Genomic DNA, 26,725 nt, shown 5'->3' on the forward strand with positions numbered 1-26,725 from the left:
TAAACCACTGTTTGGGCACTCGGCAGGGCTCGGAAGAGAAGGCGCGCCATTTGACTTTTTGAATGGAAAATTAGGTCCAATTGTTAGCGGACACCATGTCGCGTTTGGAGAGCCCCTGTGTGCCTAAACATTGGAGCTCCCGCACAAGTGACCCCATTTTGGAAACTAGACCCCCCAGGGAACTTATCTAGATGCATATTGAGCACTTTAAACCCCCAGGTGCTTCACAGAAGTTTATAACGCAGAGCCATGAAAATAAAAAATAATTTTTCTTTCCTCAAAAATGATTTTTTAGCCTGGAATTTCCTATTTTGCCAAGGATAATAGGAGAAATTGGACCCCAAATATTGTTGTCCAGTTTGTCCTGAGTACGCTGATACCCCATATGTGGGGGTAAACCACTGTTTGGGCGCACGGCAGGGCTCGGAAGGGATGGCACGCCATTTGGCTTTTTAAATGGAAAAATAGCTCCAATCATTAGCGGACACCATGTCACGTTTGGAGAGCCCGTGTGCCTAAACATTGGAGATCCCCCAGAAATGACACCATTTTAGAAACTAGACCCCCAAAGGAACTAATCTAGATGTGTGGTGAGGACTTTGAACCCCCAAGTGCTTCACAGAAGTTTATAACGCAGAGCCATGAAAATAAAAAAAAAAAATTATTTTCTCAAAAATGATCTTTTAGCCTGCAATTTTTTATTTTCCCAAGGGTAACAGGAGAAATTTGACCCCAAAAGTTGTTGTCCAGTTTCTCCTGAGTACGCTGATACCCCATATGTGGGGGTAAATCACTGTTTGGGCACATGCCGGGGCTCGGAAGTGAAGTAGTGACGTTTTGAAATGCAGACTTTGATGGAATGCTCTGTGGGCGTCACGTTGCGTTTGCAGAGCCCCTGATGTGGCTTAACAGTAGAAACCCCCCACAAGTGACCCCATTTTGGAAACTAGACCCCCAAAGGAACTTATCTAGATGTGTGGTGAGCACTTTGAACCCCCAAGTGCTTCATAGAAGTTTATAATGCAGAGCCGTGAAAATAATAAATACGTTTTCTTTCCTCAAAAATAATTATTTAGCCCAGAATTTTTTAATTTTCCCAAGGGTAACAGGAGAAATTTGACCCCAATATTTGTTGTCCAGTTTCTCCTGAGTACGGTGATACCCCATATGTGGGGGTAAACCACTGTTTGGGCACACGTCGGGGTTCAGAAGGGAAGTAGTGACTTTTGAAATGCAGACTTTGATGGAATGGTCTGCGGGTGTCACGTTGCGTTTGCAGAGCCCCTGGTGTGCCTAAACAGTAGAAACCCCCCACAAGTGACCCCATTTTAGAAACTAGACCCCGAAAGGAACTTATCTAGATGTGTGGTGAGCACTTTGAACCCCCAAGTGCTTCACAGACGTTTACAACGCAGAGCCGTGAAAATAAAAAATCATTTTTCTTTCCTCAAAAATTATGTTTTAGCAAGCATTTTTTTAGATTCACAAGGGTAACAGGAGAAATTGGACCCCAGTACTTGTTGCGCAGTTTGTCCTGAGTATGCTGGTACCCCATATGTGGGGGTAAACCACTGTTTGGGCACACGTCAGGGCTCGGAAGTGAGGGAGCACCATTTGACTTTTTGAATACGAGATTGGCTGGAATCAATGGTGGCGCCATGTTGCGTTTGGAGACCCCTGATGTGCCTAAACAGTGGAAACCCCTCAATTCTAACTCCAACACTAACCCCAACACACCCCTAACCCTAATCCCAACTGTAGCCATAATCCTAATCACAACCCTAACCGCAACACACCCCTAACCACAACCCTAACCCCAACACACCCCTAACCCTAACCACAACCCTAATTCCAACCCTAACCCTAACCCTAAGGCTATGTGCCCACGTTGCGGATTCGTGTGAGATATTTCCGCACCATTTTTGAAAAATCTGCGGGTAAAAGGCACTGTGTTTTACCTGCGGATTTTCCGCGGATTTCCAGTGTTTTTTGTGCGGATTTCACCTGCGGATTCCTATTGAGGAACAGGTGTAAAACGCCGCGGAATCCGCACAAAGAATTGACATGCTGCGGAAAATACAACGCAGCGTTCCCGCGCGGTATTTTCCGCACCATGGGCACAGCGGATTTGGTTTTTCATATGTTTACATGGTACTGTAAACCTGATGGAACACTGCTGCGAATCCGCAGCCAAATCAGCACCGTGTGCACATAGCCTAATTCTAAAGGTATGTGCACACGCTGCGGAAAACGCTGCGGATCCGCAGCAGTTTCCCATGAGTTTACAGTTCAATGTAAACCTATGGGAAACAAAAATCGCTGTACACATGCTGCGGAAAAACTGCACGGAAACGCAGCGGTTTACATTCCGCAGCATGTCACTTCTTTGTGCGGATTCCGCAGCGGTTTTACAACTGCTCCAATAGAAAATCGCAATTGTAAAACCGCAGTGAAATGCGCAGAAAAAAACGCGGTAAATCCGCCATAAATCCGCAGCGGTTTAGCACTGCGGATTTATCAAATCCGCAGCGGAAAAATCCGCAGAGGACCAGAATACGTGTGCACATTCCTAACCCTAACCCTAACCCTAACCCTACCCCTAACCCTACCCCTACCCCTAACCCTACCCCTAACCCTAACCCTATTCTAACATTAGTGGAAAAAAAAAAATTTCTTTATTTTTTTATTGTCCCTACCTATGGGGGTGACAAAGGGGGGGGGTCATTTATTATTTTTTTTATTTTGATCACTGAGATAGATTATATCTCAGTGATCAAAATGCACTTTGGAACGAATCTGCCGGCCGGCAGATTCGGCGGGCGCACTGCGCATGCGCCCGCCATTTTGGAAGATGGCGGCGCCCGGGAGAAGACGGACGGGACCACGGCTGGATCGGTAAGTATGATAGGGTGGGGGAGGACCACGGGGGGGGGGGGGATCGGAGCACGGGGGGGGGAATCGGAGCGCGGGAGGGGTGGAACGGAGCACGGGGGGCGTGGAACGGAGCACGGGGGGGCTGGAATGGAGCACGGGGGGTGGAACGGAGCACGGGGGGGGGGTGGATCGGAGTGCAGGGGGGGTGATTGGAGCACGGGGGGGTGATTGGAGCACGGGGGGAGCGGACACGAGCACGGGGGGGAGCGGAGCACTGGACGGAGGGGAGCCGGAGCAGTGTACCGGCCAGATCGGGGGGCTGCGGGGGCGATCGGAGGGGTGGTGTGGGGGCACATTAGTATTTCCAGCCATGGCCGATGATATTGCAGCATCGGCCATGGCTGGATTGTAATATTTCACCCGTTATAATGGGTGAAATATTACAAATCGCTCTGATTGGCAGTTTCACTTTCAACAGCCAATCAGAGCGATCGTAGCCACGAGAGGGTGAAGCCACCCCCCCCTGGGCTAAACTACCACTCCCCCTGTCCCTGCAGATCGGGTGAAATGGGAGTTAACCCTTTCACCCGGTCTGCAGGGACGCGATCTTTCCATGACGCCGCATAGGCGTCATGGGTCGGATTGGCACCGACTTTCATGACGCCTACGTGGCGTCAAAGGTCGGGAAGGGGTTAATCAGATTTTTATTTTTGAAAAATAATACCAGACTTGTGTGTGTTTTAGGGCGAGTTTCGTTTGTCAAGTTGTGTGTGTTGAGTTGCGTGTGGCGACATGCATGTAGCGACTTTTGTGAGATGAGTTTTGTGTAGCAACATGCGTGTAGCAACTTTTTGTGTGTCGAGTTGCATGTGACAGGTTAGTGTAGCAAGTTGTGTGCAGCCAGTTTTGCGCATGACGAGTTTTGCGCGTTGCGAGTATTATGTGTGGTGCCTTTTGAGTATGTGCAAGTTTTGTGTGAGGCAACTTTTGCATGTGTTGCAACTTTTGTGCATGTGGCAATTTTTCCGCGTGTGCAAGTTTTGCGTGTGGCGAGTTTTTCATGAGGAGAATTTTGCACTTGTGGCGAGTTTTGCAAGAGCCTAGTTTTTGCATGTGGCGAGTTCTGCGCGTGGCGAGTTTTGAGTGGCGACTTTTGTGTTTTGACTTTTATGTGGCGAGGTTGGTGTATTTGTGGTGAAATGTGTGCTGAGGGTAATATGTGTTCAAGCACGTGGTAGTGTGTGGCGCATTTTGTGTGTGTTCATATCCCCGTGTGTGGTGAGTATCCCATGTCGAGGCCCCACCTTAGCAACTGTACGGTATATACTCTTTGGCGCCATCGCTCTCATTCTTTAAGTCCCCCTTGTTCACATCTGGCAGCTGTCAATTTGCCTCCTACACTTTTCCTTTCATGGGTCCAGACGTGCGACTGTGCAAAATTTTGTTGCTGTAGCTGCGACGCCTCCAACACTTTTCCTTTCACTTTTTCCCCATTTCGTAGATAGGGGCAAAATTGTTTGGTGAATTGGAACGCACGGGGTTAAAATTTCACCTCACAACGTAGCCTATGACGCTCTCAGGGTCCAGACGTGTGACTGTGCAAAATTTTGTTTCTGTAGCTGCGACGCCTCCAACACTTTTCCTTTCACTTTTTCCCCATTTCGTAGATAGGGGCAAAATTGTTTGGTGAATTGGAACGCGCGGGGTTAAAATTTCGCCTCACAATATAGCCTATGACGCTCTCGGGGTCCAGACGTGTGACTGTGCAAAATTTTGTGGCTGTAGCTGCGACGGTGCAGATGCCAATCCCGGACATACACACACACATACACACATTCAGCTTTATATAGTAGACTAGATGGTGGCCTGATTCTAACGCATCGGGTATTCTAGAATATGCATGTCCACGTAGTATATAGCACAGCCCACGTAGTATATTGCCCAGCGACGTAGTATAGTGCCCAGCGACGTAGTATAGTGCCCAGCGACGTAGTATAGTGCCCAGCGACGTAGTATAGTGCCCAGCGACGTAGTATAGTGCCCAGCGACGTAGTATAGTGCCCAGCGACGTAGTATAGTGCCCAGCGACGTAGTATAGTGCCCAGCGACGTAGAATTCAACCCCCTGCAGATTTAGCAGGTTTAATAAGATGCAAATAAGTTAGAGCCTTCAAACTTCATACAAGAGCAGGATTTATTAACAGATGCATAAATCTTACAAACCAAAAAGTTTTGTTGCTCAGTTAAATTTTTATAAATTTTAAACATAAAAGTGTGGGTCAATTATTATTCAACCCCTAGGTTTAATATTTTGTGGAATAACCTTTGTTTGCAATTACAGCTAATAATCGTCTTTTATAAGACCTGATCAGGCCGGCACAGATCTCTGGAGTTATCTTGGCCCACTCCTCCATGCAGATCTTCTCCAAGTTATCTAGGTTCTTTGGGTGTCTCATGTGGACTTTAATCTTGAGCTTCTTCCACAAGTTTTCAATTGGGTTAAGGTCAGGAGACTGACTAGGCCACTGCAACACCTTGATTTTTTGCCTCTTGAACCAGGCCTTGGTTTTCTTGGCTGTGTGCTTTGGGTCGTTGTCTTGTTGGAAGATGAAATGACGACCCATCTTAAGATCCTTGATGGAGGAGCGGAGGTTCTTGGCCAAAATCTCCAGGTAGGCCGTGCTATCCATCTTCCCATGGATGCGGACCAGATGGCCAGGCCCCTTGGCTGAGAAACAGCCCCACAGCATGATGCTGCCACCACCATGCTTGACTGTAGGGATTGTATTCTTGGGGTCGTATGCAGTGCCATCCAGTCTCCAAACGTCACGTGTGTGGTTGGCACCAAAGATCTCGATCTTGGTCTCATCAGACCAGAGAACCTTGAACCAGTCCGTCTCAGAGTCCTCCAAGTGATCATGAGCAAACTGTAGACAAGCCTTGACATGACACTTTGAAAGTAAAGGTACCTTACGGGCTCGTCTGGAACGGAGACCATTGCGGTGGAGTACGTTACTTATGGTATTGACTGAAACCAATGTGCCCACTGCCATGAGATCTTCCCAGAGCTCCTTCCTTGTTGTCCTTGGGTTAGTTTTGACTCTTCGGACAAGCCTGGCCTCGGCACGGGAGGAAACTTTCAAAGGCTGTCCAGGCCGTGGAAGGCTAACAGTAGTTCCATAAGCCTTCCACTTCCGGATGATGCTCCCAACAGTGGAGACAGGTAGGCCCAACTCCTTGGAAAGGGTTTTGTACCTCTTGCCAGCCTTGTGACCCTCCACGATCTTGTCTCTGATGGCCTTGGAATGCTCCTTTGTCTTTCCCATGTTGACCATGTATGAGTGCTGTTCACAAGTTTGGGGAGGGTCTTAAATAGTCAGAAAAGGCTGGAAAAAGAGATAATTAATCCAAACATGTGAAGCTCATTGTTCTTTGTGCCTGAACTACTTCTTAATACTTTAGGGGAACCAAACAGAATTCTGGTGGGTTGAGGGGTTGAATAATAAATGACCCTCTGAAAAGACTTTTCACAATTTAAAAAAAAAATAAACAAAGAAATAACATTCTTTTTTGCTGCAGTGCATTTCACACTTCCAGGCTGATCTACAGTCCAAATGTCACAATGCCAAGTTAATTCCAATTGTGTAAACCTGCTAAATCTGCAGGGGGTTGAATACTACTTGTAGGCACTGTATATTGCACAGCAATGTAGTATATTGCACAGCGACGTAGTATATTGCCCAGCCACGTAGTATATTGCCCAGTTACATAGTATATTGCCCAGTCACGTATATTGCCCAGCTACGTAGTATATTGCCCATCCACGTATGTCACAGGTTAAAAAAACACACAAAACATATACTCACCTTCCGAGGGACAGTTGTAGTTTGATCACATGACCGTGACGTCATGGCAGGTCCTTGTCGTGCAGGACCTGTGATGACGTCGTGGTCACATGACCGTGACGTCATGGCAGGTCGTTCTCGCGCAGGGCCTGTGACGACGTCGCGGTCACATGACCGTGACGTCATGGCAGGTCCTTCTTGCGCAGGGCCTGTGATGACATCGTGGTCACATGACCGTGATGTCATGGCAGGTCCTTCTCCGATACCACCGGAACCTGCCGCTTGCATGGAGCGGTCACCGGACCGTAGCCAGGAGCGGGAAAGGCGGCGGAAGGTGAGTATATAATGATTTTTTTTTTAAATTATTTTTAACATTAGATGTTTTTACTATTGACGCTGCATAGGCAGCATCAATAGTAAAAACTTGGTCACACAGGGTTAATAGCGGCGGTAAGTTACTTACCCGCAGCATAACGCAGTCCGTTATCGCTGGCATTAAGCGGTGACTGCGGGGAGTATGTAGCGGGCGCTGACTGCAGGGGAGGGACTAATCGGACTGTGGCCATCGCTGATTGGTCGCAGCAGCCATGACAGGCAGCTGGCGAGACCAATCAGCGACTTGAATTCCATGACAGAGGCCGCGACCAATGAATATCCGTGACAGACAGAAGGACAGACAGACAAAGATGGAAGTGACCCTTAGACAATTATATAGTAGATTACTTATACTGTTTTATTTTTCCCTTATTACAAATGAGAAAACTCCTGCAAGACTTTGGACACTCCCCTTCCAAATGTCTTGGATTGGAGAACTTGGATCGCCATCATCTATCGCTCGCTCCTCCAATATGGCAATCAAATAATAAAAAGCGTAGAAGCCCAAACTCTGCCCAACATATTCCCCAGCCCCAAGATCACCCATGAGAACTTTTACAGTAAAAGATTTCTTCCACTGTTCCCCATGTGATTCAATTTATAGGGTTGTTACATGTGCTCTCTGTACATTGCAGGGCATTGTGCCCCTACTGTTGTACTATTTGTTTCCCAATCACTGGGGTATATTTATAACACGCTACTCCAACGGAGACTCTGAGTCCAGAATTTTCCAGTCCTGGGATCTCCCTAAGGGCTCATACTCACCTGCGGGTGAGTCTTGCATATTAATACCCGGCGCTGTTGCCGGCACTCAGGAGCGGCGCATATGAATGCATGCGGCCGCACGCTCTGATCTGAGTGCCGGGTGCAGTGTCGAGTATTGACATGCGAGACTCATCCAAATTTCTCGCAGGTGAGTAAGAGTCCAAAGAGTTGATCATCCTGATTTTAAGGGTAAGTTCACACAGGACGTTTTTGCTGCATATTTTTGCTGTTTTTTAATGCTAATTTTCAGCTGCTTTTTACAGTACCAGCAAAGCCTATGAGATTTCAGAAATCTCATGCACACACATTGGTTTTTTGTTTGATCAGTATTTTGTGCTTTGCTGCGTTTTTTTTTTTTTTTTTACATAGAGCATGTCACTTCTTTCAGCGTTTTTCTGCGTTTTTTCACCCATTGACTTGAATGGGTGTTGAAAAAAAAATGCAGCAAAAACGCAGGTATCATTATTTGCTGCTGAAAATCCTAGGACATTAGCCTGGACAAAGAGAAAAAAAAAACACGCACCAAAAACGCGACAACAAACTGCGTTTTTGACGCAGCTTCTTTCCTGCCAAGATGATCAGGTTTTGCTGCAGAAAAAAAATACGCAGCAAAAACGTCCTGTGTGAACTTACCCTAATATTCCTTAAAGTAAGTTTTATTACTATGCTAAACTTACTCTACTTTTATATGTATAAAGGTTACTATGTGTTCCTTTCTGTGTTTCCCTCCAGTCTTTATGATTTTAGACCGAGTACCATGGGAAAGTCTCTGTTCATCCTCAAGATTTTCTACCTTAACCCCTTCATGACCTTGGGATTTTCGTTTTTTCCGTGTTCGTTTTTCACTCCCCTCCTTCCCAGAGCCATAACTTTTTTTATTTTTCCGTCAATTTGGCCATGTGAGGGCTTATTTTTTGCTAAACAAGTTGTACTTTTGAACGACATCATTGGTTTTAGCATGTTGTGCACTAGAAAACGGGAAAAAAATTCCAAGTGCGGAGAAATTGCAAAAAAAGTGTAATCCCACACTTGTTTTTTGTTTGTTTTTTTGCTATGATCACTAAATGCTAAAACTGACCTGACATTTATGATTTTCCAGGTCATTACGAGTTCATAGACACCTAACATGACTAGGTTATTTTTTAGCTAAGTGGTGAAAAAAAAATTCCAAACTTTGTTAAAAAAAATAAAAAAAATAAATAAGTTGCGCCATTTTCTGATAACCGTAGCGTCTCCATTTTTCATGATCTGGGGTCAGGTGAGGGCTTATTTTTTGCAGGCCGAGCTGGCGTTTTTAATGATACTATTTCGGTGCAGATATGTTCTTTTGATCGCCCGTTATTACATTTTAATTCAATGTCGTGGCGACCAGAAATACGTAATTCTGGCGGTTCAAATTTTTTTCTCAGGTTAATCCTTTTTTTTTTCATTGATAGATCGGGCGATTTTGAACGCAGCGATACCAAATATGTGTAGGTTTGATTTTTCTTGTATTGATTTCAGCGCCGGAGCCCGCACCTTTTCTGGCACATGACAGCCGATTTGGTTAGCTGACATGTTCCTCTAACAGCTAAGGGTGGAATCGTGATACATACATATGGTACATCTATATCACAAAGCTGATTTACTTTGTTCTCATGGTAATCTGCTAATCAGCATTCCTTTTCCCAAGTCTTCTTTGTTAAATATGAAAATATTTCAATACAAATTACAACTATAAAAAAGGGAAAATAAATAGAAACTATAAAATGGCTTAACAGCATCAGTGTGACCAACATAAATACAAATATTTATTGGGCCATATATTCACAAGCCCCTTCAGGTATACTGTCTTTAGAATGGGAGTGGAGGGGCACAAGTGCATGTTTGGTTTTACAATTGCCAAGAACACTATGATGCCCAGTGGGTACGGTATCATACGGCTGCCTCTAACTGTACTGTCCAGCATGCATGCTAGTCTCTCAGCTCCCTGAAAACTTGTTGGGCACTGTCTTGATTGAATTATGCAAATCGCTCCATTTAAATATGGCTATTGGCGACAACACAGTTGGCACCAATGTCGGGAAGGGGTTAATTAGCAAACCCAGATTTCACATAATCTTGATGTGTCACAGATTAATGCTAGATTATAAGGAAGTCTGATCTCAGAACTCCCGAGGTTACAGATTAACTAAACAATTTTTTCCCCCGCTTAAAACACTGTGTAGTTCTACGTATTTCAATACAATCCAGTTTCCAAAACTCATCTGTAAACCAGGCCTGTAAACAATACCTAAAATATCACACAATGCACAAGTGTATACTACACATTACCTTCCAACTCTTTTTTGGATCTATCCTGGCTAGAGGAAGGCGATTGCTTCTCGGACTCTGGTGCAGGTGTATTGTCATCTAGATCATCAACATCTCCAAACAACGTTGTGAAGTCTTCTTGTGCCCCTTCAATATCCTGCCCATCACCGGAACTGTCGCTTTCATGGTATGAACCGGATTCATCTCCATCAAACAGTTCATCATAAGCATCAGTTTCACTTAAAGAGTCAGGATGAGCATCACTGCCACTTTCAGCACCTTCATTTTCTTCTAGCAGGGAGGTCAGAAGCTCCAAGTCAGCGTCATCTGGTGAGACACACAACTACATTATACATTGTACATTATTGACAATGGCAAGAATGTCCTCAGTCTCATGTAAATGCTACGTTATTTTGTAAAGATTCATCTACAGAGGTTTAAGGGTGAAGGCCAGTATTCTCTTGTGACCTGCTAGACTGAGTGGCCAGCACAAAGGCTGTCTATTGAAGCCCCTCTAAAAGCTCTACTTTTTCTCTCTCCTTTGGCTATTGAAATAATTTTTGCTTTTTTTGCAATATTGGGAGCGTGATGTGTGTCTGTTTTGTATATCAGACACTTCAACAAGTGTGGGGCTAATAGCAATAATTCAGACTGATAGTGATTTTATTTATTCATTTATTTTATGCATTGTTCCTCCATAAGGTCATAAAAGAAGTTTTGGGAGATTTCAAAATTTAAAGGGAACCTGTCACCCCCTTTTTTCAGTATGAGATAAAAATACTGTTAAATAGGGCCTGAGCTGTGCGTTACAATAGTGTATTTTGTGTACCCTGATTCCCCACCTATGCTGCCGAAATACCTTACCAAAGTCGCCGTTTTCGCCTGTCAATCAGGCTGGTCAGGTCAGATGGGCGTGGTGACATCGCTGTTTCTTCCCCCAGATCTTGCATATCTTTCCGTTGGTGGCGTAGTGGTTTGCGCATGCCCAACTGCTGAAATCCACTGAGCAGGTGAAGAAAAAAACGTGCGATCGGCGCTATTTCCCTGGTGATCGGTGGGGGCGGCCATCTTCCTGAGGCCGCGCGTGCGCAGATGGAGTCCTCTGCTGCCCGGGGCTTCAGGAAGATGGCCGCGGGATGCCGCGCGTGCACAGATGGAGATCGCGGCGGCCATTTTCCTGAAGCCGAGATGCGAACTCCACGCCCATATGACCTGACCAGCCTGATTGACAGGCGAAAACGGCGACTTTGGTAATGTATTTCGCAGCATAGGTGGGGAATCAGGGTACACAAAATACACTATTGTAACGCACAGCTCAGGCCCTTTTTACCGGTATTTTTATCTCACACTGAAAAAACGGGGTGACAGGTTCCCTTTAACCCCTTTACCCCCAAGGGTGGTTTGCACGTCAATGACCAGGCCAATTTTTACAATTCTGACCACTGTCCCTTTATGAGGTTATAACTCCGAAACGCTTCAACGGATCCTGGTGATTCTGACATTGTTTTCTCGTGACATATTGTACTTCATGATAGTGGTAAAATTTCTTTGATAGTACCTGCGTTTATTTGTGAAAAAAACGTAAATTTGGCGAAAATTTTGAAAATTTCGCAATTTTCAAACTTTGAATTTTTATGCAATTAAATCACAGAGATATGTCACACAAAATACTTAATAAGTAACATTTCCCACATGTCTCCTTTACATCAGCATAATTTTGGAACCAATTTTTTTTTTGTTAGGGAGTTATAAGGGTTAAAAGTTGACCAGCAATTTCTCATTTTTACAACACCATTTTTTTTTTTAGGGACCACGTCTCATTTGAAGTCATTTTGAGGGGTCTATATGATAGAAAATGCCCAAGTGTGACACCATTCTAAAAACTGCACCCCTCAAGGTGCTCAAAACCACATTCAAGAAGTTTATTAACCCTTCAGGTGTTTAATAGGAATTTTTGGAATGTTTAAATAAAAATGAACATTTAACTTTTTTACACAAAAAATTTACTTCAGCTCCAATTTGTTTTATTTTACCAAGGGTAACAGGAGAAATTGGACCCAAAAAGTTGTTGTCCAATTTGTCCTGAGTACGCTGATACCCCATATGTGGCAGTAAACCACTGTTTGGGCGCATGGGAGAGCTCGGAAGGGAAGGAGCGCTATTTGACTTTTCAATGCAAAATTGACAGGAATTGAGATGGGACGCCATGTTGCGTTTGGAGAGCCACTGATGTGCCTAAACATTGAAACCCCCCACAAGTGACACCATTTTGGAAAGTAGACCCCCTAAGGAACATATCTGGATGTGTGGTGAGCACTTTGACCCACCAATTGCTTCACAGAAGTTTATAATGCAGAACCGTAAAAATAAAAAATCATATTTTTTCACAAAAATTATATTTTTGCCCCCAATTTTTTATTTTTCCAAGGGTAAGAGAAGAAATTGGACCTCAAAAGTTGTTGTCCAATTTGTCCCGAGTACGCTGATACCCCATATGTGGCAGTAAACCACTGTTTGGGCGCATGGGAGAGCTCGGAAGGGAAGGAGCGCCGTTTGACTTTTCAATGCAAAATTGACAGGAATTGAGATGGGACGCCATGTTGCGTTTGGAGAGCCACTGATGTGCCTAAACATTGAAACCCCCCACAAGTGACACCATTTTGGAAAGTAGACCGCCTAAGGAACTTATCTGGATGTGTGGTGAGCACTTTGACCCACCAAGGGCTTCACAGAAGTTTATAATGCAGAGCCATAAAAATAAAACAAAATTTTTTTCCCACAAAAATTATTTTTTAGCCCCCAGTTTTGTATTTTCCCTAGGGTAACAGGAGAAATTGGACCCCAAAAGTTGTTGTCCAATTTGTCCTGAGTACGCTGATACCCCATATGTGGGGGGGAACCACCGTTTGGGCGCATGGGAGGGTTCGGAAGGGAAGGAGCGCCATTTGGAATGCAGACTTAGATGGAATGGTCTGCAGGCGTCACATTGCGTTTGCAGAGCCCCTAATGTACCTAAACAGTAGAAACCCCCCACAAGTGACCCCATATTGGAAACTAGACCCCTCAATGAACTTATCTAGATGTGTTGTAAGAACTTTGAACCCCCAAGTGTTTCACTACAGTTTATAACGCAGAGCCGTGAAAATAAAAAATCTTTTTGTTTTCCCACAAAAATTATTTTTTAGCCCCCAGTTTTGTATTTTCCCAAGGGTAACAGGAGAAATTGGTCCACAAAAGTTGTTGTCCAATTTGTCCTGAGTACGCTGATACCCCATATGTTGGGGTAAACCCCTGTTTGGGCACACAGGAGAGCTCGGAAGGGAAGGAGCACTGTTTTAGTTTTTCAACGCAGAATTGGCTGGAATTGAGATCGGACGCCATGTCGTGTTTTGAGAGCCCCTGATGTGCCGAAACAGTGGAAACCCCCCAATTATAACTGAAACCCTAATCTAAACACACCCCTAACTCTAATTCCAACGGTAACCCTAACCACACCTCTAACCCTGACACACCCCTAACCCTAATCCCAACCCTATTCCCAACTGTAAATGTAATCTAAACCCTAACCCTAACTGTAGCCCCAACCCTAACCCTAGCCCTAACCCTAGCCCTAACCCTAGCCCTAGCCCTAACCCTAGCCCTAACCCTAATGGGAAAATGGAAATAAATACATTTTTTTTATTTTTCCCTAACTAAGGGGGTGATGAAGGGGGGTTTGATTTACTTTTATAGCGAGTTTTTTAGCGGATTTTTATGATTGGCAGCCGTCACACACTGAAAGACCCTTTTTATTGCAAAAAATATTTTTTGCAATACCACATTTTGAGAGCTATAATTTTTCCATATTTTGGTCCACAGAGTCATGTGAGGTCTTGTTTTTTGCGGGACAAGTTGACGTTTTTATTGAAAACATTTTTGGGCACGTGACATTTTTTGATCGCTTTTTATTCCGATTTTTGTGAGGAAGAATGACCAAAAGCCAGCTATTCATGAATTTCTATTGGGGGAGGAGTTTATACCGTTCCGCGTTTGGTAAAATTGATAAATCAGTTTTATTCTTCGGGTCAGTACGATTACAGCGATACCTCATTTATATCATTTTTTTATGGTTTGGCGCTTTTATACGATAAAAACTATTTTACAGAAAAAATAATTATTTTTGCATCGCTTTATTCTCAGGACTATAACTTTTTTATTTTTTTGCTGATGATGCTGTATGGCGGCTCTTTTTTTGCGGGACAATATGACGCTTTCAGCGGTACCATGGTTATTTATATCTGTCCTTTTGATCGCGTGTTATTCCACTTTTTGTTCGGCGGTATGATAATAAAGCGTTGTTTTTTGCCTCGTTTTTTTTTTTTTTCCTTACTGTGTTTACTGAAGGGGTTAACTAGTGGGACAGTTTTATAGGTCGGGTCGTTACGGACGCGGCGATACTAAATATGTGTACGTTTATTGGTTTTTTTTTTTATTTAGATGAAGAAATGTATTTATGGGAATAATATTTTTTTTTTTTTTCATTATTTTGGAATATTTTTTTTAAATTTTTTTTACACATTTGGAAAATTTTTTTTTTACTTTTTTACTTTGTCCCAGGGGGGGACATCACAGATCAGTGATCTGACAGTTTGCACAGCACTCTGTCAGATCACTGATCTCACTTAGAGCAGTGCAGGCTTCACAGTGCCTGCTCTGAGCAGGCTCTGTGAAGCCACCTCCCTCCCTGCAGGACCCGGATCCGCGGCCATCTTGGATCCGGGGCTGGATGGAGCAGGGAGGGAGGTGAGACCCTCGCAGCAACGCGATCACATCGCGTTGCTGCGGGGGGCTCAGGGAAGCCCGCAGGGAGCCCCCTCCCTGCGCGGTGCTTCCCTGCACCGCCGGCACATCGCGATCATCTTTGATCGCGGTGTGCCAGGGGTTAATGTGCCGGGGGCGGTCCGTGACTGCTCCTGGCACATAGTGCCGGATGTCAGCTGCGATAAGCAGCTGACACCCGGCCGCGATTGGCCGCGCTCCCCCCGTGAGCGCGGCCGATCGGCTATGACGTACTATCCCGTCCAGGGTCAGATAAGCCCAGGGCACCTCGACGGGATAGTACGTCTAAGGTCACAGAGGGGTTAATGTGCTTTTATCATACTTCATATTTATCGCTCAGTGAATTCAGCTTGGCTAAATTGTGGCACCAGATTACTTGCAGCGGTCTCTCCACTTACCCTCCATATTGCGTGCGAATGATTTTAAGAGTAACCCAACTTGTATTTGCAATAACCTATAAAGAAATAAACAAAAGTAAGACCGATTAATCAGAAAATCTAAGCCATTACTGGAAAGAATTAACTTAAAAGATAAAAAAAAGAGAGAGAAAGCACGAGCTACAAGCGCGTGTTCACCCAGCGGTCAAAAACATCGTTTTTCAAGAGGAAAATGCTTGTGGAATAACTTTTTCCTGCCATTTTGTAATCTTGAAGCATATTCTTTTGTATGGTTTGGTCATTTCCTTAAGCGCTTTATCAGCGTTTGTCCTCATGGTCATCTATGGTAATGTTTTTTCAGCATTTTTTGTGATTTTTATTGCCATTTGTTGAGATCCATTAATCAAAACGGTTTGAGACAAAAAAAAAAGACATTTTAGGCTGCCCATGGACTTCTATTGTAAAGTGTGGAGCGTCTTCCTAGCATTCAAAAAAATGGCAAAAGAAAATGCAGTGTGAACTAAGCCTGGCAGAAATAAATGATGGAGGATTTTCGGTACAGCTGTGACAACTACGGTAAGTAATGAACACTTACCAAAGCTCTGTCACAACAAACACTACCAGGAGATACAGAGAGAGCAATGATACCATAGGAAGAAATACAAAATGTAACGGCTGATGTTGGTGGCGTTACTGAATGATGGGACATTAAACAACAAGTCTACATCTACAGGGTTACCCACACCAGGTCTTAGATCGAGGAGTTAAAATAAAATATGGGACCACATTCATGCGCACCATTGCTTCTACATGCAGCGAGGAAGAGTCAGTCCGTCACATTAATGCAGCAGCCAATTACCATCCACAACAGTGATTAACCACGCCTAGAAACACAGCATTGATGCAGAGACTAACATGCAGTTGGTTGCTAACAGAGGCAACTACCTGCCTCTCCTATCCAGCGCTGGCTCAGAGCAGTCAGTCCGCTCCTGCCAATAATTCACATCAATAGAGCAGCTCTGTCGATGGGGTGCGATTGCTGGCATCATGCTCATTGGCAGCCTGCTTCCAACAGCCTGACATCGAAGTCATGCGCCATCAACAGAGCAGAGGGGAAGAAGCTGCTCTGTTCATGTGACGTCAGCAGAGTCCACTGAACCGCCAGCAAGAACGGTCTGTGACCAGTGTGAGCCGGCAGAGGTCAGCTCTGGGGACAACAGGCAGGTAGTTAGCACCCGCCAGGCTGTTCTTTTATCCCATATGAGCAAAACCCGCTAATGCATACTCAGTACCGATTAACCCCTTTACCCCCAAGGGTGGTTTGCACGTTAGTGACCGGGCCAATTTTTACAATTCTGACCACTGTCCCTTTAGGAGGTGATAACTCTGGAACGCTTCAACGGATCCCGGTGATTCTGACATTGTTTTCTCGTGACATATTATACTTCATGTTAGTGGTAAAATTTCTTTGATATTACCTGAGCTTATTTGTGAAAAAATTGGAAATTTGGTGAAAATTTTGCAATTTTCCAACTTTGAATTTTTATGCCCTTAAATCACAGAGATATGTCACACAAAATACTTAATAAGTAACATTTCCCACATGTCTACTTTACATCAGCACAATTTTGGAACTAAAGTTTTTTTTTTTTTATTAGGAGTTATAAGAGTTAGAAGTTGACCAGAAATTTCTCATTTTTACAACACCATTTTTTTTTTTTAGGGACCACATCACATTTGAAATCACTCTGAGGGGTCATTATGGTAGAAAATACCCAAGTGTGACACCATTCTAAAAACTGCACATCTCAAGGTGCTCAAAACCACATTCAAGAAGTTTATTAACCCTTCAGGTGTTTCACAGGAATTTTTGTTTAAAAAAAAAATATGAACATTTAACTTTTTTTTTTCCACAAAAAATTTACTTCAGCTCCAATTTGTTTTATTTTCCCAAGGGTTACAGGAGAAATTGGATCCCAAAAGTTGTTGTCCAATTTGTCCTGAGTACCCGGATACCCCATATGTTGGGGGGAACCACTGTTTGGGCGCATGGGAGAGCTCGGAAGGGAAGGAGCGCCGTTTGGAATGCAGACTTAGATGGAATAGTCTGCAGGCGTCACGTTGCATTTGCAGAGCTCCTAATGTACCTTAACAGTAGAAACCCCCCACAAGTGACCCCATATTGGAAACTAGACCCCTCAAGGAACTTATCTAGATGTGTTGTGAGAACTTTGAACCCCCAAGTGTTTCACTACAGTTTATAACAAAGAGCTGTGAAAATAAAAAATCTTTTTTTTTTTTCCACAAATTATTTTTTAGCCCCCAGTTTTGTATTTTCCCAAGGGTAACAGGAGAAATTGGACCCCAAAAGTTGTTCTGTTCCAATTTGTTCTGAGTGCGCTGATGCCCCATATGTTGGGGTAAACCCCTGTTTGGGCGCACGGGAGAGCTCGGAAGGGAAGGAGCACTGTTTTACTTTTTCAACGCAGAATTGGCTGGAATTGAAATCGGACGCCATGTTGCGATTGGAGAGCCCCTGATGTGCCTAAACAGTGGAAAACCCCCCAATTATAACTGAAACCCTAATCCCAACCATAATCCTAACCACACCACTAACCCTAATCCCAACCGTAAATGTAATCCAAACCCTAACTTTAGCCCCAACCCTAAAATTTTAAAATTTTATTATTTTTCCCTAACTAATGGGGTGATGAAGGGGGGTTTGATTTACTTTTATAGCGGGTTTTTTAGCGGATTTTTATGATTGGCAGCCGTCACACACTAAAAGACGCCTTTTATTGCAAAAAATAGTTGTTGCGTCTCCACATTTTGAGAGCTACAATTTTTACATATTTTGGTCCACAGAGTCATGTGAGGTCTTGTTTTTTGCGGGACAAGTTGACGTTTTTATTGATACCATTTTCGGGCATGTAACATTTTTTGATCACTTTTTATTCTGATTTTTGTGAGGTAGAATGAACAAAAACCAGCTATTCATGAATTTCTTTTTTGGGTGAGGGAGCGCTTATACCGTTCCACGTTTGGTAAAACTGATAAAGCAGTTTTATTCTACGGATCAGAATAATTACAGGGATACATTATTTATAATCTTTTTTTTATGTTTTGGCGCTTTTATATGATAAAAACTATTTTATATGAAAAATAATTATTTTTGCATCACTTTATTCTGAGGACTATAACTTTTTTATTTTTTTGCTGATGATGCTGCATGGCGGCTCGTATTTTGCGGGACAAGATGACGTTTTCAGTGGTACCATAGTTATTTACATCCGTCTTTTTGATCGCATGTTATTCCACTTTTTGTTTGGCGGTATGATAATAAAGAGTAGTTTTTTGCCTTTTTTTACGGTGTTCACTGAAGGGGTTAACTAGTGGCACAGTTTTATAGGTCGGTTAGTAGCGGACACGGCGATGCTAAATATGCGTACTTTTATTGTTTTTTTTATTTAAATAAACAAATGTATTTATTGGAACAATATACGGTATAATTTTTTTTCTATTTAGGAATTTTTTTTTTTTTTTTTTTTACATTGTCCCAGGGGGATGACATTATGCTATAGTGTCAGATCGCTGATCTGACACTTTGCAGTGCACTGCGTCAGATCAGCGATCACACAGGCACTGCAGGAGGCTTGCCACCGCTTGCAAGCCACCTCCCTGCAGCACTGGGAAAGCCGGAAAGCCCCCCGCTGCCAGTTTGGATCCAGGCCTGCAGGGAGGAGGAGGTAGGAGACCCTCGGAGCAACGTGATCACATTGCGTTGCTCCGAGGGTCTCAGGGAAGCACACAGGAAGCCCCCTCCCTGCGCGATGCTTCCCTATGCCGCCAGAATGCTGGGATCATCTTTGATAACAGTGTGCCGGGGGTTAATGTGCCAGGCTCCTGACACATAGTGCCGGATGTCAGCTGCGATAGTCAGCTGACACCCGGCTCCGATTGGTCGCATTGGTTGCCACCCCTGATGTGGCATCAGGGGTGGCAACTGGAAGCACACTTTGGAGCAGTTAGAATGTCGGTGGATTACCACTCTAGATGCCATGACTCCTATGGGCCTAAATGAGCAGCTAAGCTTTTCCTCATTCTTATAAGTCTTTGGTGGTTCTCATATTTGGATTTTAATTTGTGTGTTTTTATATTTTTATTTAGGGTACCGTCACACTAAGCGACGCTGCAGCGATACCGACAACGATGTCGATCGCTGCAGCGCCGCTGGAGAGCTGTCACACAGACAGCTCTCCAGCGACCAACGATCCCGAAGTCCCCTGGTAACCATCGGGTTACTAAGCGCAGGGCCGCGCTTAGTAACCCGATGTTTACCCTGGTTACCAGCGTAAACGTAAAAAAAACAAACACTACATACTTACCTTCCGCTGTCTGTCCTCCAGCGCTGTCCTTTCCTCTGCACTGTCAGCTGGAAAGCAGAGCGGTGACATCACCGCTGTGCTTTCCGGCTGGCCGGCGCTCACAGCCAGTGCAGAGAAGCACAGCGCCGGTGGACAGACACGGAATGTAAGTATGTAGTGTTTGTTTTTTTTACGTTTACGCTGGTAACCAGGGTAAACATCGAGTTATTAAGCGCGGCCCTACGCTTAGTAACCCGATATTTACCCTGGTTACCAGTGAAGACATCGCTGGATTGGCATGTGTGTCAGCGGGAGATCCAGCGTCGACATAAAGTTCTGGACTTTCCTCAGCGACCAACGATCTCCCAGCAGGGGCCTGATCGTTGGTCGCTGTCACACCTAACGATTTCCTTAACGATATCGTTGCTACGTTACAAAAAGCAACAATATCGTTAATGATATCGTTATGTGTGACAGTACCTTTAGAAGAGGTCTTACCAACCTATGTAATCATTTATCTCATCCCCGGGTCATTGAAGAGCTGGATCTGGATCTTTGCCAAGGAGAAGTGGTTGTGTCTAATCAGATGTCAGAATTGACCACCCCTCTGAATGTGACTTGGGAGCTGGCCAACCCACATATTCAGTGGCTACACAGATGTGCATTTTTTTTTAAATTCTTTTTTGTGTTTATTCTATTTATTTTTTATTTTACGTTTTATTTAGTTTTTTTTTGATAATAGAGATCAATAAATATGTAGATAAATTAATGCCGCTATTTTAAAAGATGACATCTTTGTTACATATGATGGGGGCCCCCCATGCTGAGTTTTGAAGTGACTTTAGGGGTCCCCTATATTGGGAAACCCCCAAAAGTGATACCATTTTAAAAACAGCACCCCCTGACATATTGAACACTGCAGTCAGGTAGTTTATTAACCCTTCAGGTGATTTTCAGGAATTAACCCCTTTCTGACCTCGGACGGGATAGTACGTCCAAGGTCAGATCCCCTGCTTTGATGCAGGGCTCCGCGGTGAGCCCGCATCAAAGCCGGGACATGTCAGCTGTTTTGAACAGCTGACATGTGCCCGCAATAGGTGCGGGCAGAATCGCGATCTGCCCGCACCTATTAGCTAGTTAAATGCCGCTGTCAATCGCAGACAGCGGCATTTAACTACTGCATCCGGCCGGGCGGCCGGAAATGACGTCATCGCCGACCCCCGTCACATGATCGGGGGTCGGCGATGCGTCTCCATTGTAACCATAGAGGTCCTTGAGACCTCTATGGTTACTGATGACCGGTGGCTGCGAGCGCCACCCTGTGGTCGGCGCTCACAGCACACCTCCATTTCTGCTACATAGCAGCGATCAGCAGATCGCTGCTATGTAGCAGAGCCGATCGCGTTGTGCCTGCTTCTAGCCTTCCATGGAGGCTATTGAAGCATGGCAAAAGTAAAAAAAAAGTTAAAAAAAATGTGAAAAAAATAAAAAAAATATAAAAGTTTAAATCACCCCCCTTTCGCCCCAATCAAAATAAATCAATAAAAAAAAAATCAGATCTACACATATTTGGTATCGCCGCGCTCAGAATCGCCCGATCTATCAATTAAAAAAAAGCATTAACCTGATCGCTAAACGGCGTAGCGAGAAAAAAATTCGAAACGCCAGAATTACGTTTTTTAGGTCGCCGCGACATTGCATTAAAATGCAATAACGGGCGATCAAAAGAACGTATCTGCACCGAAATGCTATCATTAAAAATGTCATCTCGGCACGCAAAAAATAAGCCCTCAACCGACCCCAGATCACGAAAAATGGAGACGCTATGAGTATCGGAAAATGGCGCAATTTTTTTTTTTTTTTTTAGCAAAGTTTGGAATTTTTTTTCACCACTTAGATAAAAAATAACCTAGTCATGTTTGGTGTCTATTAACTCGTAATGACCTGGAGAATCAAATCATGGCAGGTCAGTTTTAGCATTTAGTGAACCTAGCAAAATAGCCAAACAAAAAACAAGTGTGGGATTGCACTTTTTTTTGCAATTTCACCGCACTTGGAATTTTTTCCCCGTTTTCTAGTACACGACATGCTAAAACCAATGATGTCGTTCAAAAGTACAACTCATCCCGCAAAAAACAAGCCCTCACATGGCCAAATTGACGGAAAAATAAAAAAGTTATGGCTCTGGGAAGGAGGGGAGTGAAAAACGAACACGGAAAAATGAAAAATCCCATGGTCATGAAGGGGTTAATGCAAAGTGGCATGATAGGAATGAAAATGTGTATATTTACCACCTAAATGGCCCTAACTTCTGAACACATTACAACAGCCGTCAGACTATAAGGCTGTGTGCACACGTTGCAGATTTTTCGCTATAAAAACGCAAAAAAAAAACCGCATACATTATGCATCCCATCATTTAGAATGCATTCCGCAATTTTTGTGCACAACATGCGTTTTTTTCCGCAAAAAAAAACGCATCGCGGTAAAAAACGCAGCATGTTCATTAATTTTGCAGATTTTCCACTATATTATTGCATTGGGAACCTCCGCAAAAATCCGCAAGAAAAAACGCGGTAAAAACGCATGCGGATTTCTTGCAGTAAATGTCCGGTTTTGCACAGGAAATTTCTACAAGAAATCCTGAACGTGTGCACATAGCCAAGGCCGCTATTTGGTCATGAATTGCCACGGCAAACATCAGGACCACACAATCATGATCTGAGGGCACCAATTTGGTTAAATAGGAAGCCCCCACACTTTAACCTTTTATAATGATGTAGTCACTATTGACGGCAGCATCTAAGGGGTTAAACAGATTTGGACGGTGCAAACACTGATCGTGGCTGGTACAGCAAGTTGTCAGCTATAGTGGACAGCCGACAGCTGCTGGATTGTCACCTGTATGGGGAGACTATTCTTATATCTCAGGTCAGTTAAAAGACGTATTGGCGGTCATTAAGGGGTTAGTTATGCGGAATCCGGGGGTCATTCTGCTAATAACGGGAGAAAGTGCGCTCCCCGGGATCCAGCAGGTGCAGATACCGACTGCGCAATGCGACCTCATCCACCACACGGGGACCTGCAGCCTCTTCGCCTGATAAAGCTGCCGGTTTTATGTCACCGAGGGAGGGGGCCACACAGCGTAACTCCCGCTCCGGTACTGCAGCCACGGCTCAGAGCTCTGCTATAACGCCGCATACCTGTATACAGAAGGCCGGAGTCCGCAGCTATGTATCACGTAATATGGCGCCCGCAAAACACCACTGACTGAACAGCACCAAAAAAAACCGCGCCAACTGTTCAACCAAACCCCGCCCCTCTGCAGGACGTCATTACGTTGGCGCCAGTCCTCAGAGGACGCATACATACCAGCGTACGGCGCTCTGAGTGCGCTGTATGGTTTGACGTAATCATTTCATTGCTTCCTATTGGGTCAGGAAGTAGACGTCACGAGCGCCATGTTTACTCCTGGCAGGTTGCCCTCCCTGTGTGTTGTGCGGTGGCGGCAGCCATATTTTGGTTGGTAGACGGTGAGCATCTCCTGCAAGGTTTGTGGTGAAGTTAGTACCGGTACCGTAGCTGACGTGTGGACAGAGTGTAGAGTTACATTGCCAGCTGTTATTGTGCACGATGCCGGACTCAGCAGCAGATTGCCCTGCTCTGTGTGCAGCACCGGACCGCGCACAGCGCTGAGGACCCCCGCTGCCTCATGTCCCCGGATAGCTATGCACTAGGTGCGGTTACATACGTAATGGCCACCTGCGGTACGGAGACTGTGACCCGACCTGTCTGCACTTCTCTCTGTGAGCCAGGTATAATATAGCTGGTGGTGTAACCAGCTGTGGGCGTGTCCCTGCTCACTCTGGCCAATCAGTGCTGTCCGCACTGTAGGGACACTCCCCTTTGTTAGGAAAAATGGTAACGCCCAGTTGTTAATTTTGTCTAGCTTTCCAGGAGACGTAACAGGAACAGCGCTCCATGAAGTTCCATCACTGGAGACACGGGGCGAGGGTCCGGGTCCTCACTCAGGGCTGTGGGGTCAGTACACGGGGCGAGGGCTCCTGCGCTTCTGGCTTTCCACAATCCGACTCCTTTTACATGGCGGATTATTAGTAACATCCAGATTTGTCCGATCATGAACATATTTATTGGAATCCAACTTCTAAACAAAATTTGCAACCAAATTCCTGAGAAATTCACAAGCCAATCAGATTTGTTGTCTTCATTACTGATGCAAACAAAAGGACAGGACCCCCACTGATTACTACGGGGTCTGTCAGTTTTTACAGTGGAGGGAAAAAGTTCTCCATTATTGAATCTTTTTTCCAAAGACGAACCCCTAATGGAAACCAGATGGGTTGCCGCTGCTTCTGGGGGAGGCGTGCTTAGGCCATAAGGGGTCCATGTGAGTACACTGCACTACAGGTGGGGGATCAAAATGATGGCATTGTAAGGGGTGTGGGTGATGAGCAAGGGGGGTAAGATTGTGAAATAGGGGGTGTATGTAGTTTACAGTCGGAGGTACATATGGTTACAGGGAGGGATTATACTATGAGAGTAGTGATGATTTGGGTGAAATTTGCCAGCGAGCCCATGGGACAAGGGTCGTAGTAGATCTGGGAAGAAGGTTATTTACTTTCCATATACTGTCTCTTATTTTACCGCTCCCCCTGACAATGCTTGTTATTCTTATTTCAGAGGACGCCATTAACCATTAACATGCCAGTGTCATGTGCCGCCTCAGGGTGCAAGTCTCGGTACACCCTGGAGGCCAGAGAGAAGGGAATAACATTTCACAGGTAATTTGCATCTTTTGTCGATTTTTTTTTTTTTTTTTTTTTTTTTTTTTTTTAAAAGCTGATGTATGTGGCCCAAACCACGCACTGAACCAGAGCCCGGCTGATGCCAAGGTATGGCTTTCTCTGTAACGCAGCGCCACTTTAGGAAAAACATAGTTTGGAGATCTGGCCAGAACCTATAGAAAGTGACCTGACTAGTCTGGCTTTTTCTGCCCTGCTCCAGGTGATTGACAGGTCTCTCCCTCCTGTTCCCAATGATTGCCATGTCACTCCCTATATGTACACATGCACGCTCTTCAAACTATGTTTTCTCTGAAACCCTGCTGCATTTCTAAATAAGGTCGGGGTCACACTTGTGAGTGCAATGCGAGAAACTCACGCCTCAATACCCGGCACCTGAGCGTGCAGCTACATGTATTTCTATGCCGGCGGCAGTACCAGGTATAGTTGCGAGAGTTTCTCGCATCACACTCACAAGTGTGACCCCGGCCTAAGACATACCAGGCTATTGTGAATAGAATAGAGGCTGAGAATGTGCATCTCTGTCATTCATGGTCTATGGGACTGCTGGAAATAGCCAAGTACTGTGCTTGGATTCTTAGGCAACTTTCACACTAGCGTCGGATTCGGCCCGTCGCATTTCGTCGGGCAGAGATTCCGACGCTAGCGTTTGATACCCTGCACAACGGAGGCAGTGGATGCATTTCTCCGGCGCATCCGATGCCCCATTGTAAGGTGCGGGGAGGTGGGGGCGGAGTTCCGGCCGCGCATGCGCGGTCGGAAAAAGCAGTCCGTCGGCTGCAAAAAACGTTACATTTAACGTTTTTTTGCTCCCGGCGGTCCGCCACAACACGGCGCAACCGTCGCACGACGGTTGCGACTCGTGGCAATGCGTCACTAATGTTACTCTATGGGGCAAAAACGCATCCTGCAAACAACTTTGCAGGATGCGTTTTTTGCCCTAAACGACGCATTGCGACGTATTGCAAACGACGCTAGTGTGAAAGTAGCCTTAGTGACAAAGAGAGAAAAGTAAATTACTGAACTAATGCAAATAAGCAGAAAGTGCAAAAAATAAGATAAGCACAATAGACCTAACATTTCAGCTGGCTGCAGCCTTATCAGGAACACGTTTACTGGAAAATATAGAGAACAGTGCGTATATGGCCACCATTCCATTAACATTGGCAGGTGACGGGGCCCCACTCTTGAAATTGGTCCTGATTCTCTGTGAAATTCAAGATTTTTTTTTAAGTTGATGGCTATTCTTAAAAAAAATTCTTTTGTTTTGGTTGTGATCTGTGGAAGGTTTCCAAGGTCAAATCCTGCCTTGTTGGATAAATGGTGTCGTGCTATGAGAAGAGCAACAAGCACAGGTGAGCTATGGACGCCTTCCAGGTACCAGCGGCTCTGCAGCCTCCACTTTCAGCAAAGTTGCTTCGACACAACTGGGCAAACAAAGCGGCTAAGAGATGATGTCATACCCAGTATTTTCAATTTTCCAGAAGACACCCAGGTAAATGTGCGAGCATTGCATTCTCAGTTCTGTCCTAATATTCTTCACTAAATAATTTCCTTTTATGAATAGCAGCAATTTATGTAATGCAGGAAACAGTGGGATATATTAAGGAGGCTCAACCGTCCTCTGTTCTCTCACCATTCACTAAATACAGGGTAAGGAACTGGCACCTTTTTAGTAATGTGGTAGATCAACTCATTTGGCTGCACATAGAGGTAGACACAGGAACGCTGTCTCTTTAAATCTTCCATTGGTTTATTAGAGATGCTGCATAAACCAGTGCAGCATTAGCAAAATAAACATGGCTTTTCTGGCCTAACAAGAAACATAACATATGTCAGTCAGTGTTGCTACGGGAATCCACCCTTTCAGGAACAAACAACAAAAGGTTCAGCTTCCTTACCATGAAAACACAGCTGGAGCTTGCACACCCAACACTGAATGAGCCAGAAGGCTGTGTATCCTATTGGCTCCACCCTGGGGTGGAGATATTGTGAGCAGCCTCCCACCCACTCTACACTCCTCACTCAACCTAGCCCTAAACATGGCTTTTTAACCCCTCTCAGTACTTAGTGTGCTGGATCATTTTCCTCGGTTCATATAATTGAAGATAAAAAATGCAGTGATACATACCTCCCCTCCAGTACTTTGCCAGCGACTTTGTCACAGTATCTTCACTACTATTTAAGGCTACT

The 26,725-nt window shown here is 44.7% G+C and overlaps 2 protein-coding genes across 4 annotated transcripts in view; one reads left to right on the forward strand and one right to left on the reverse strand.

Annotated features, from left to right (window-relative positions):
- The window catches only part of MCM10 (minichromosome maintenance 10 replication initiation factor), a 130,945-nt gene extending 107,427 nt beyond the window's left edge, over nucleotides 1-23,518 (reverse strand). The window contains exons 1-3 of one of the 2 annotated variants that reach the window (XM_069765199.1): nucleotides 22,913-23,024; nucleotides 15,367-15,422; nucleotides 10,172-10,477 (exon numbers count right to left, since the gene is read on the reverse strand). In XM_069765199.1, coding sequence (XP_069621300.1) covers nucleotides 10,172-10,477; nucleotides 15,367-15,373 — 313 coding nt within the window. In that variant the 5' untranslated portion in view covers nucleotides 15,374-15,422; nucleotides 22,913-23,024. Of the gene's footprint in view, nucleotides 1-10,171; nucleotides 10,478-15,366; nucleotides 15,423-22,912; nucleotides 23,025-23,460 lie in introns of those variants that run through there. The other variant, XM_069765200.1, reaches the window with a different exon arrangement.
- THAP9 (THAP domain containing 9) overlaps nucleotides 23,163-26,725 on the forward strand; it is a 76,458-nt gene continuing 72,895 nt past the window's right edge. Inside the window, exons 1-3 of one of the 2 annotated variants that reach the window (XM_069765197.1) lie at nucleotides 23,163-23,242; nucleotides 24,411-24,511; nucleotides 25,820-26,027. In XM_069765197.1, coding sequence (XP_069621298.1) covers nucleotides 24,432-24,511; nucleotides 25,820-26,027 — 288 coding nt within the window. In that variant the 5' untranslated portion in view covers nucleotides 23,163-23,242; nucleotides 24,411-24,431. Of the gene's footprint in view, nucleotides 23,261-24,410; nucleotides 24,512-25,819; nucleotides 26,028-26,725 lie in introns of both variants that reach the window. The other variant, XM_069765198.1, reaches the window with a different exon arrangement.

Source organism: Ranitomeya imitator, chromosome 4 (assembly GCF_032444005.1).
Source record: "Ranitomeya imitator isolate aRanImi1 chromosome 4, aRanImi1.pri, whole genome shotgun sequence".
Lineage (NCBI taxonomy): Eukaryota > Metazoa > Chordata > Amphibia > Anura > Dendrobatidae > Ranitomeya > Ranitomeya imitator.